The following is a 12,580-nucleotide window of genomic DNA, read 5'->3' as shown; positions in this document are numbered from 1 at the left end:
GTTTCTGGAAACTGGAGACACAAAAGAGCATCAAATTTAGCCCAAACACCCTGTATATGTCTGCCTAGGGCTAAACAGCAACAACAACACCATATCAAACCTGATGCATTAAAGACGATCCACATTTATTATTGATTAGATACAACTGTCAAGAAATCAATTTGAAGTTTTTAATGCAGTGTCTTGTGTGTGTGTGTAAATATACATGGGTGTCTGTGTGTTAGGGGTTAACTGAATGAGTGAGAGAGAGAGAGGATGGAGGAGAAATAGCAAAAATATGAAAGAAAGAGGAAGATGGAAGGAAGGAAAAAGAGAAGACAAATCAAACAAATTCCTCAAAGAATATATATACATATATATAATGTGTGTGGGGGGGTGTTTAAGTGGGGAAAGCGGGGCCCATGCAATTTTGGCCACCGTTATTTTCTAATTAAGCCATTAACAAAAATTTTTTAAAGCTTTGCAGGCTTCGTTTGTTATGCTTGTTGCCATCCGCACCACTTGACCGAATGAGTGTTCTTTCTTGACCTCACAAAATGCATGTGCTGCGTTTTGGTGGAGGCCCTGGGCACCATTTACCCTAGCCGTGCCCCTTAGCACTACCACTGTGTTTATCTATATTGGTTTCCCATTTTAGCACAAAGCCAGCAGTTTCTGGGAAGGGGGACCAGAATGAAAGGCAAAGTCAACCTCAGTGGAATTTGAACTCAGAACATAAACACATTCCTTATTTGCTCACATTTCATATTTATAAATATTCCATATCTGTCCACATTCTGTACTTGCCCACATTTCATATTCGCCTACATTCCATATCTGCCCACCATCCACCACATATTTAAATCTTATTTATTTACAAACCATCTGCCCAGACCCCAGGCCAACATCAATACAGCTTCCTCGGGTAGAGTTTACCTGGAGGACTGACCACGTTGTCTAAAGAGGGTTTTGTAGGTAAAGGGGGAAGAGAGGGCTCTGACAGCCAGAAAGGGGACAAGTCTGAATCTGGTGTGGGAGCCTTGAATATTGTGGTGTTCCATTTTAATTTCGGGAGTTGGTAGTTGACTGTCGTGGCAATGCTCTCTGGTGATATGGTCCCTTGGCTGGTCTGTTCGAGATATTGTAGGAAGTCAGGCCCCTGCAATAGGAAGAGACATGTTTGTGTTATACAGAGTGAGGCCCATGGATGTATTATAGTTCACACAACTGAATCCTTATACACACAGAAATACACGAGGGGGTTGCTGAAAAGTTCCTGACCTTAAGGGTATCGCAAAAGTCTGGGTTAGAGGTCCAGTCTGTTGAGTTCTTTTACTGGGGTTTAAAAACCTGAAGGGCACTGCAATAAGTGTGTTAATGAGGATGGGTTGTCTCCCCTGAGCCAAAGGATAAAACAACCCTTTTTTAGACCCGAAAAGTCTAACAAGCAAACGAGGAGGTCCCTTTTTTCCAGTAGGTAGTGTTTGAATTGGACACATTTAGAAAAAACCTCTTTACAACTATTTAACACGCCAGGTTTAGTATAGTCCTTGAGGATTTTGGCCCTCTCCGCAATGGTCACTTCCATTAATATATTGGGCCTGAATGCTCTATTACTTTCCACCTGATATCACCTTGATCTTTTAGGTGGGCCGGGGAAGGGACAAACCATCTTTCTGGGACTCTGAAGAATGAATGATGGTTGTGGAAGTGATGTTTGAAAGATGTATTGGCTGATCCAATATATTTACACACACACACACAATGGGCTTCTTTCAGTTTCCATCTACTAAATCTGCTCAGAAGGCTTCAGTCAGCCTGCGGCTATAGCTGAAGCCACTTGCCCAAGGTGTCATGCAGTGGGACTGAACCTGGAACCATGAAATGTAAAAGAGAGCTTCGAAACCACAAAGCCATTGTCCAATTTTCTTTTCGTTACATCCCTGCATGCCTTAGCAAACCAATGCAGGAAGCTGCTTACCTCTGTACACCCTATGTGAGTGGGATGTGTGTGTTCATCTGTCTTCGTACACTGCTGTAGGTAGCTGTCTGCCTCTGTAGACTTGTGCACGTGACAACGGTAGCTGCTGACTTCTGATTTCTGCTGTGGGTAACTGTCTGTCTTTGTAGGTTGGTGCAGGTGACAGGGGTAGCTGCCTCCCTCGCCACTCTGCTCTGGGTAGCTGCCTGCTTCTGCGAATTTCTGTGGGTAGAGAGAGAAAATATCTGTCTCTGTGCACTGGTGTCCAGGGTGACCACTGCCTTCTCTTGACTCCATACCTTCATAACTCTGACCACACTGGGGTAAAAAATAAAAAGTAAAATAAAGTACCATCTTGGGACACACAATACTGATTTCCAATTTTGGCACAAGGCTAGCAGTTTAGGGGTTGAGGGTACTAGTTGATCACATCAACCCCCCAATGCTCAGCTCGTACTTATTTTATCAACTTAAAAGGATGTCTGGCATGCTCACAATTCTGCCGGTTCACTATTGTTTGATAATAATAATAATGATGATTCTGAATTTTGGCACAGGGCCAACGATTTCAGGGGAGGGGTAAGTCAATTACAATCAACCCCAGTGCTTAATTGGTACTTATTTAATCAACCCCGAAAGGATGAAGGGCAAAGCAGACTTCAGTGGAATTTGAACTCAGAACACAAAACTGGACTAAACACCACCAAACATTCTACCCAGCATGCTAACAACACTGCCAACTGGCCACCTGCGCACACCAACAATATCATAGTCCAAACCACACACATAGACACACGTTACAATAATTACCTCATAATCCAAACCGACGTCTGCGACAAGCTTTTTCGACTTCCAAATCTTCTGAACATTAAACTCTGACTTCAGCCCTTTGTCCCAGGGTACAGAGCTCTTCACACTTTTGTAGGATTCGGTTTGAGTCCTTACATACTTGGGGTCCAAGTAGCAGGAGTGACTCTTGCTATTACCAGTGCTACGCATTGAGCTGCCATCCTCGTGTCTGTCCCTGGAGGGTAAAATGCTGCTGGCCTGATAGATCCTCTTCTTACTGCCATTCATGTTTTCATCGATCTTGATCACGTAGTCGTTTTTCATCAGCAGATATCTGCCATCGTCCTGGGGACAAGCGTTCAGTAAAATCTGGTCAATGCAGGGGGATTTCTGGGCAGGGGTTTTACTGTGCCCTAAATAAATAACAACAGAGAAACAAATAATACAGTCCAATATATGGAATTCAAGAGAAAAAGGTGATTTGCTTGGTAAGGCACAGGTGTGGCCATGTGCTAAGAAGCTTGCTTCCCAACCACATGGTTCTGGGTTCAGTCCCACTATGTGGCACCTTGGGATATGTCTTCTACTATAGCTTTGGGTCAACCAAAACCGTGAGAGTGGATTTGGTATATATATATATATATATATATATATATATATATATATACGTTCATATTTGTGCGTGTCTGTGTTTGTCTGCCAATCATCGCTTGACTATCGATGTTGGTGTGTTTATGTCCCCGTAACTTAGCGGTTCTGCAAAAGAATAAGTTCTGGAGTTAATTTGTTCAACTAAAGGCGGTGCTCCAGCATGGCCACAGTCAAATGACTGAAACGAGTAAAAGAGTAGCTACATTATTCAATTCTCTTTCTTAAGATAGCAGGTTGTGCTTTTTCTAGGTGTAGCCAACTCAGAAAGGTTTCCCTCATTGGCTCTGTGTGTGTGTGTGTGTGTGTGTGCATGCATGCATATATATGTGTGTGTGTGTGTATTGTGCAATGGCTCTTCCCCCCCCCCCACACACACACACCGTTTCACTTACCATGTTGGGTGGAAGATGGCAGTGATTTCTCTTTGTTGAGTGCAGACGGGGGTGTTGTCTCGCTGGTTGTTCTGTTGCACTTTGTCGCAGTCTCTCGCTTTGACACCGGGCTGCGCTGGATGCTGGCAGGGCAACAGACAAACAGACAGACACATATGAAGTCGAAAAGGTAAACATCTCCCCCACCACTACCGTCAATGTTCTAAGATTGTTTGGGTCAGGAAATATTCTATGGAGCAGATTTCCTTGGGTCAGACCCATACAAATATGGCAAAGTGGACTTTGTGGAATTACGGTTTATCTAGGAGACTGGATTTGTGGATCATATTTGTTGCAGTGATACCTATATGAACCGGGGTCAACCTGGGGTTGTATCACAACAAAGCCACCAGAACTTACAGTAATTTCAATAGCGTCTTTAAAATAAGGATCAAACACACAATTACAAGAGCTTCTAGGTGAATCCTTCCAGTTTTGCAAATTTAAGGGTTAGTCAGGCCAAGTGAAGTCGTGGTCGTGGCCAGTGCTGGTGTCACATAACACCCATTACACCCTTGGGGTGGTTGGCATTCAGAAGGGTGTCCAGCTGTAGAAAACCATGCCAGATTGGAACCTGGTGCAGCTCTCCAGCTTACCGGTTTTTCAGTTAAACCATCCACCCCATGCCAGCATGGAAAGCAGACATTAAATGATGACGGATCTACTTTTAATCCCTTTTCTGCTAATGAGGGAACTTGTACAGAGATGTTTGAGCTGCTTAACATAGCAACTGAATCGAATTCTACCCCCAACAAAACTCCTATCAGCTTTAAAATAGGGACCGGATGAATCAGTGAGGGAGTTTTATGAAGCTGCTAGGGGCCATGTAATCAAGTGAGTGCACTTCTAAGTAGCCACTAGGGGTCACAGGACCCAGTGAGAGAGCTTCTATGTAGTCACTTGACTTTAATGTAGAAGCAAAAATGTCTCCTCAACAAACTCCCTTCTGCCTTCAAAATAGGGACCACGTAAACTCATGAGAGAGCTTCCATATAATCACATGACCTTAATACAACAGCTACAATAATTAGAGCTCTTTTATGGGAATCTTTCCAGTTCTGCAAATGTAAGGGTTGCTGTCGTAAGCTATATTTAAAAACGGGGACTACTGTTAACTATTGATGGGAAAGTTTGATAAAGATAAAAGATTTTCACTAACCTTTGCCTCAGAAGGTTGTACAGTTGGGTGGAGATGGTGAGTCGGAGGTCTAGAAATATAAAACAATGCTTCTTTCATATATATTTATTTATATACATGTCTGAATATGTATGTATAACTGTTTAGAGCATTCTGATTACTCTGTTAAATGTAAAATATATTAATTCAATGCTGCTTGAAATAGCAGGCATACTCTGTTGGCAGAATGGTAAATAATCTCTGAAGTATCATGGCGTTGATTTACCTTGATTGAAAAGTTTCTTTTTCTCATGGAGTGTTGAGAGGAGATCTTGGGCAACTTCTTTGTATGGTGTTTGCTGTAATTTAGAGCAGATAGGTTAATAAACATACATACATATATATACCTGTGTTGTCGTCTTCATCAACGTTTAGCGTCTGCCTTCCATGCTGGCATGGGTTGGATGGTTTGACAGGAGCTGGCTAGTTAAAAGACTGCACCAGGCTTCTGTTTTAGCATAGGGTTTTCGGCTGGATTCCCTTCCCAGCCCCAACCACTCTGCAGAGTCGACTGAGGGCTTTTGACATGGCACAAGCACAGGCAAGGTCAGTTTTGGCATGGTTTTTACAGCTGGATGCCCTTCCAAACACCAACCACTTCACAGTGTAGACTGGATGCTTTTGAAGTGGCACCAGCACTGGCAGGGTCACAAAGATCCTTTGAGAGGGCAGGGGGCATTGGAGGAGGTGGTTTTGTGTCAGATGACGAAAGGTTAGAGTGTGACGGAGAGGCAGAAACAGATGTCTTGCTAAAGAATAGGTACATATTGTTGGGTAGGGGTGAACATAAAACAGATAGAATATTTGGGCCGGAGAGGGCCACTTTAAATGCTAAAGGGCTAAATATTGATTTCAAATTTTAGCACCAAGCCAGCAATTTTGGGAGGGAGGTAAATCAATTGTATCGACTCCAGTGTTAAGCAGGTACTTATTTTGTCAACCCCAAGAGGATGAAAAGTAAAGTTGGCCTGGGTGGAATTTGAACTCAGAACATTTGGAAGGCAGTAATGATTCTGACAGCTCACCATGTTGCAATGCTTAAATATTGATGTTTTGAGAGATTCTGTGACACACAAATATATATACACACACTGCATAATGTAGTCCTAGATACACTATTCCTGAATAAAAGATGGGGTGGTTACAGGTGGAACGTCATTGGTCTGCCTGGATCAGGACTGACCCAGGGTTAAACAACAACTATAGTATTTACCTGTGGTAAATCATTTTTCTCTTCGGGTAAATGATTGGAGGTATTAGTTGCACCCTCAGTGGTGGGCGTCATGGCTTTCTGGGCAAACTGGATTGTCATGGCACTGAAAAGTCAACAAAAGAATGGAATAAGAGTTGAATGCATGAAGCAAGATATTCAACTGCTAGAAATAGCAGCCAAATCTCCCTCAAATCACACCCTACTCTCTTATCTATGGATATATGTATGAGCCAATGAGGGAGGCCTCTACATGGTAGCTAGACCTGCTAGAAATAGCAACCAAATCTCCCTCAAATCACACCCTACTCTCTTATCTATGGATATATGTATGAATCAATGAGGGAGGCCTCTACATGGTGGCCAGACCTGTTAGAAATAGCAACTAAATATCTCCTAAAGGACATCCTACTGTTTAAAAAGAAGAAAATGAAGGACTCATTGGGCAATGAGGTTCTAGATATACAAAAAGACATGATGGTCTCCGATGGATCACCTTAGATTTAGGGACGAGTATTGTACTTGAGACAACAGGCCCTTTTCTACATAGATACATATACGCGTGCATATATATGTGTGTATCTATGTCTGCTTTCCATGCTGCCATGGGTTGAACAGTTTGACAGGAGCTGGCCAGACGGGAAGCTGCACCATGCTTCTGAGTCTGTTTTGGCAACCGGTGTTGGTATGTTTACATCCCCACAACTTAATGGTTCAGTAAAAAAAGTAAGTACCAGGGTTGGTTCATTTGACTAAAATTTTGCAAAGCATTGCCCCAGCATGGCCGCAGACAAGTAAAAGACTAAAAGGTACGTATGTGTGATTCTATGTGTAAGCGTGAGGTGGAGGTATGTGTATCAACTCACCCCTGACTCATCTCTCTGTTACCATGGTAACCATGCCGGCCACTGCCATCGCTCTCTGTGATGGTGATGACATCCTGTGAGTCGGAAGTGATGTTGAGAATCTTCTTGAGATCAGAGTCAGCTTTGTCTTGGACAGACTTTGGTATCGGCGGATAAACTGAAGAAAGAAAGGGCCAGAAATAAACAAACATGGGTTTGCATGTACACACACACACACACACACACACACACACACAGACACACACTCACATACACACACACATACATATACATATATATATATATATATATATATATATATATATATAGGTGCTGGAGTGGCTGTGTGGTAAGAAGCTTGCTTCCTGACCACATAGTTCCGAGTTCAGAGCATGAAGACAGAGAAAATACCACTTAGCAATTAATCCAGTGTGCTAACGATTCTGCCTTCACTGCCTCAACAATAACAACAACAACAACAACAACAATAAATTGAGAAGCGGATAATTACCGCGTGCAATCCTCTCCGATTTCCTTCCTCTGTTGAAGATACCCAGGTATTTCTAGAAGAGAACAACAGTAAGATTAATTATTACAACAACAACAGCAGTAAACAAAAGGAGTGAACCAACATAGGAAAGGAGCCACTATGCAATGACTTTAACTTGCTAGAAATAGCAGCTAAATTCCCTCAAATCACAACAGCCCTACTTAAAACAGGAAGGACGCATTGGGCATTGTATATATTGGACACAAAGTGGTCCTTGTATATAGGAAAAACAACAAAAAGAAACTGAAATGGTACTCAAAACAGGTGTAATTATTAACATTTGTGACGTGCGGATGAGAGGCCAACTTCTGAACCACATACATGTGACTCGTTAATTTTAAACAACTCAAATTAATGAAACCTTAACAAAGTATTGATCAAGTATTCACCGTGATTCGATTCTCAGCGATTATGCTGATCTTCTTTTCAGGGGACCTGATCCGTCGTGACGCTGTGTTGCACGAAACCATGTTGTTAATCTTAGTCATTTGCTGAGAAAAGAGAGAAATCGTATTCAACCAGATCAATATTCAATCACAAACAGCACTGGGGACACTGTAAAGTGTCTGGCATTTGCAAGAGCACCCAGCTTGCTCTTAACACAATGAAAACCCCTAGAAACCTCTTAAAGGTTTGCAAACTTCTCGAGACCCCTTAAAACATTACAAACCCCTCAAACTCATTAAAACAATGTAAACTCCATGAAACCCTTTAAAGCTTTGCAAACTCCTTGATAGTCCTTAAAACAGTGCAAAACCCTTAAGCCCCCTTGAAAGAATGCAAACCCTTTGAAACACAACAAATATAGAAGTAAACTTATTGAAAAATTGCTCAAGTAAAACAGGGAGTGGAGCACTTACAGAGATGTATTTCTTTAAGCATCCAGTGTTCTGAAAATAAAGAGAACAAGAATGAGAAAATAATTAATTAATGACACAAATGAATAAAGGTATGGTTGCTGTTGTTATGATATAACGGTGGGGGCTCTGAAAGGGGTCTCAGAGAGTAGCGTCCCTGCCTTTCTGAGCTAGTTTTCCACTACATTTCTTAAAAATTGTGGTAGAGGTCTCAGGACCACTCATATCTAGAAACTGAGGTTGGGGGTAAGCAAGGGCATGCTCCCCATAGAAAATCCAGCTCCATTCGCGTGACCCCTGTATCTACCACAAATGCAATTTTTCTCGGCTTAATGGGTCTTCTTCTCAAGCAGTAATTTGAATATACTAAATGGTCAAAATAATTCTGAAAAGCTCCAGCACCAACCTTATATTGGTTTCTCTGTAAATTCTTCCTCTTTACTCGAACACGTTTCCTCTTGGCCATTGACTGTAGACTGGAGTCGGAATTATTGACTGATTCTTGGGGTATGGGGTCCTCTACAGAGCATGGAACAGGGGATGAAGAGTTATCTTTCGCTGTTGGTGCCGAGGACACCAAACAGTCTTCAGCTTGGTTTGTGCTGTTTCCAACCAAAAGAGCACCACCTTTCCCTGGAGATTTCAGCCGATCTCGAAAAACTGGGGAAAAACATTGAAAGGGAAAAGACAACAGGATATTTGAGGTTTCACAGTTGTTTGTGGTATTTGGGGTCCCCAAAGAGAACTTATACTAATTCTTATTTAAATCAATCACAAACCATTCTTATTATCATCGTATTTTCCTCACCTTGAAGAGTAGATTCTCGTATCTTGTTGCGTAGTGATGCAGGTAAGAGATGCTTCTTTCTCAGCGCTTGCTTCTTTGTGTATCTAGTTCCCATTTAGTTTCATAACACCTGATGATAATAATAATAAGACATGACAGAGTTGGCCAATATCTACACTGGTTAATAGGTTGGCATTATTGTCAAATGGTATAAGCATCACCCTGGGGCTGTAACTGAGGGGGAAATGTAACACAAGTACAATTGAGGGTTATTTTTGAGAACAGTTCCCTACTCATGGGTGTTTAAGAACAAGTCCATTTCATTAAAAAATATTCATTTTCTTGGAAGTTATTTCGAATTGAAGGGGACTCTGGTGAATTTTCTGAAATTCCCCATCTCACCCCCAAATTTAGGCCGTATCCTAATATGCCACATATTTTATGCACTTTAGAAATAATTCCTGGTGGTCAAGGGGCTTTCACAGTCTTCATATTCTTAATTGCTGGCAAGAAGAATGGTTTGAACCCTCAATTCTGTTCACATTAGGACAGTTGTCTCTTTCATATTTGCAAGGTGTTCATTTTCACTTTTAGATAGCAGGATGGGGAGACGAGGGATGCTTAGCGGTTCAGCAAAAGAGACCGACACAATATGTACCAGGTTTTGAAAAAAAAAGAGAGAAAAAAACAATAATATTCGACTGAAACATTTCTTCGAAGGCGGTGCTCCAGCATGACCGCAGTCAAGTACAAGATAGAAGAACCTTAAAAAAAAGTTTTATATATATATATATATATATATATATATATATATATATATATATATATATATATACATGTAAATAAAGGAAAATTCAGTATCTTACCACAATAGAATAAACGCACTGATATATATATATATACGTGTATATATACATGGATATATATATATATATATATATATATATATATATATATATATATATATATACACACACACACATATGTATGTATGCGTGAGTGTATGTGAATATATATTTTTTGTGTCAGTGTGTATATATATATATATATATATATATATATGTATGTATATATATATGTATATATATATGTGTATATATATATGTATGTATATATATATCTGTGTGTATTGTTGACTCCAAAATATATTTTATATTCAGTCCTTCGCAGCAGCAACAGAATTAGGAGAATTTCAGCAAATCTACCATCTTATACTGTATAATACATTATATATATCCAACATTACATAATATATATCACATAATATAGGGTAATGCATCACATAGGACAACGCATCACAATGTCGATCTATCAGAAGACCAGACGATCTTTTCATCAAGGAACAGCACCACCTTATCTTAAACCAAGATTATCAAATTTCCTAGACACTTTCTTCGACAAATAATCCATTGAATTATTTAGATGGAAGAACGGGCTATAGTTTCGCTTAAATTTCGAAGGTGGTAATGGAGAATATAAACTGTAAAATGTAACGAGTCTCAACAACTTTGGGAAAAATTGGAGAGAGAGCAGACATGTTATTTTATTTTATTTATTTATTTTTTTATTTAAGGAAAGAGATGGCGCTCAAGGCGCATGCGTCGTAACTAGGAGCAACTGTGGAAAACATTTCTAGCACGCACGCACACACACAGACGCATAGAAAAAACATATAGTTGGACGAACGCACACAATCATAATAACAAGCACGTAGATGCGTACGCATGGTCACACGCATCCTCATACACGAACGTACTCATACGTAGACACCCTACCTCTCCACACAACCGCACACAGACACGCACACAATCACACACACACACACGCATGAACGCACATTCACATGTACACATATTCATGCACACATACACAAGTACGCGCGTGCTCAGACACACACACGTACACCCCCACCCCACCTCGTCTGCACATACACCAACGAACGCAAGTTCACACTTACACACATATGCAGACATACACATACGTACACAGATACAGCTATTAAGCTTCCTCGCCCACACACACGTACATATAACCAAACACATACATACAAGCTCGCATAGACACACCTAGATATATACACGCACATACACACACCTGTGGATACACACAGACGCTAAACACGCGCGCAAACATTTAAACGCACACAAGCATACACACACGCACACACACATACACATGTGTGCGCACGCGCTCACGGACAAACGCAGAACAGAGACACAAACACACATCAGAAATTAGCATACATAACTACACACACACATAATATAAGGCGTAAGTGCCAACGCACGAAACTCTCGGACATACACATACATATGTGTATGTATATATATATATATATATATATATATATATATATATATATATATATATATATATATATATATATATATATATATATATACACATACAGTAACTAATAGCAACCATTGCTCATTACTTTCTCCTTCTACTCTTCCCCCTACTTACTCCTACTCCACTCTCCCCCTTCCTTCTCTTTCTCGTACGTAACCCTCCACCTCCAACGCATCGACCTCCTCTTTCTTTTCCTCAATCTCCCACTCGCCCTCTCTCGTTGCTCTTTGTCTTTCTCGCCGCCTTCTCCAACTCCCGTCTAAACTTTACCTCCTGCTCAACCCCTCCCCCTCCGCTTACTTCCATGACAACCGGCCAACCAACCCCCACGGCACAGAGAAGGACCGATATCTGTGTGCTGCGATCGAACGTGGACCGTTTGGGTCCGTTAACGACGAGGAACGAGGTCTGTTGGCGTTTGCTGAGGCAGGAAAGGATTGACAACAATTTGTCGGCTGTTTGTGTTGTGAATATATTGAGTGGAGGACATTTCTAGTGAAGAACAGGTGAGACATTATATATACCTGTTGGGGGGGGGGTATATGTGTGTATATATATATATATATATATGTATGTATATATATTACTCTTTTACTTGTTTCAGTCATTTGACTGCGGCCATGCTGGAGCACCGCCTTTATAGTCGAGCAAATCGACCCCAGGACTTATTCTTTTGTAAAGCCTAGTACTTATTCTATCGGTCTCTTTTTGCCGAACCGCTAAGTTACGGGGACGTAAACACACCAGCATCGGTTGTCAAGCGATGGTGGGGGGTGGGGGACATACATAAATGTGATGTGTATATATATATATATATATATATATATATATATATATATATATAAAGGATATATGTTTGTGTGTATATATGTTATTTTATAAGCTTCAGCCATGAGGCTGTGGTCATGCTGCTTTCCTGCCAGTAATGTATATATATATATATATATATATATATATATATATATAAAATA

At 40.8% G+C, this 12,580-nt stretch overlaps 2 protein-coding genes across 5 annotated transcripts in view; one reads left to right on the top strand and one right to left on the bottom strand.

Annotated features, from left to right (window-relative positions):
* Positions 1–96: 96 nt before the first annotated feature.
* Positions 97–10,807, bottom strand: LOC106873055 (uncharacterized). 3 transcript variants are annotated; one of them, XM_014920269.3, is made up of 14 exons: positions 10,124–10,807; positions 9,279–9,387; positions 8,877–9,130; positions 8,474–8,503; positions 8,003–8,104; positions 7,575–7,626; positions 7,085–7,241; positions 6,222–6,324; positions 5,235–5,307; positions 4,991–5,039; positions 3,793–3,914; positions 2,771–3,162; positions 1,961–2,278; positions 97–1,138 (listed from the first exon to the last, which is right to left on the bottom strand). In XM_014920269.3, exons 2-14 carry the CDS (start codon positions 9,370–9,372, stop codon positions 887–889), a joined length of 1,998 nt encoding a protein of 665 aa, XP_014775755.2. In that variant the 5' UTR covers positions 9,373–9,387; positions 10,124–10,807; the 3' UTR covers positions 97–886. The 3 variants fall into 3 exon arrangements, with proteins under 3 accessions (XP_014775755.2, XP_089201716.1, XP_089201717.1); XM_089345591.1 differs by having other exon boundaries at positions 745–1,138; positions 1,961–2,182; positions 10,124–10,251; XM_089345590.1 differs by lacking the exon at positions 10,124–10,807 and having other exon boundaries at positions 9,279–9,501.
* Positions 10,808–11,922: 1,115 nt separating this feature from the next.
* The window catches only part of LOC106873051 (radial spoke head 14 homolog), a 34,786-nt gene continuing 34,128 nt past the window's right edge, over positions 11,923–12,580 (top strand). For both annotated transcript variants that reach the window (XR_008267091.2, XM_014920266.3), the window contains exon 1: positions 11,923–12,115. The gene's annotated coding sequence lies outside the window, so the exon portion shown is untranslated. The remainder of the gene's footprint in view (positions 12,116–12,580) is intronic.

The sequence above is a fragment of the Octopus bimaculoides genome, chromosome 29, assembly GCF_046866305.1.
Source record: "Octopus bimaculoides isolate indiv1 chromosome 29, ASM4686630v1, whole genome shotgun sequence".
Taxonomy (NCBI): domain Eukaryota; kingdom Metazoa; phylum Mollusca; class Cephalopoda; order Octopoda; family Octopodidae; genus Octopus; species Octopus bimaculoides.
This window is presented reverse-complemented; position numbering and strand designations above follow the sequence as displayed.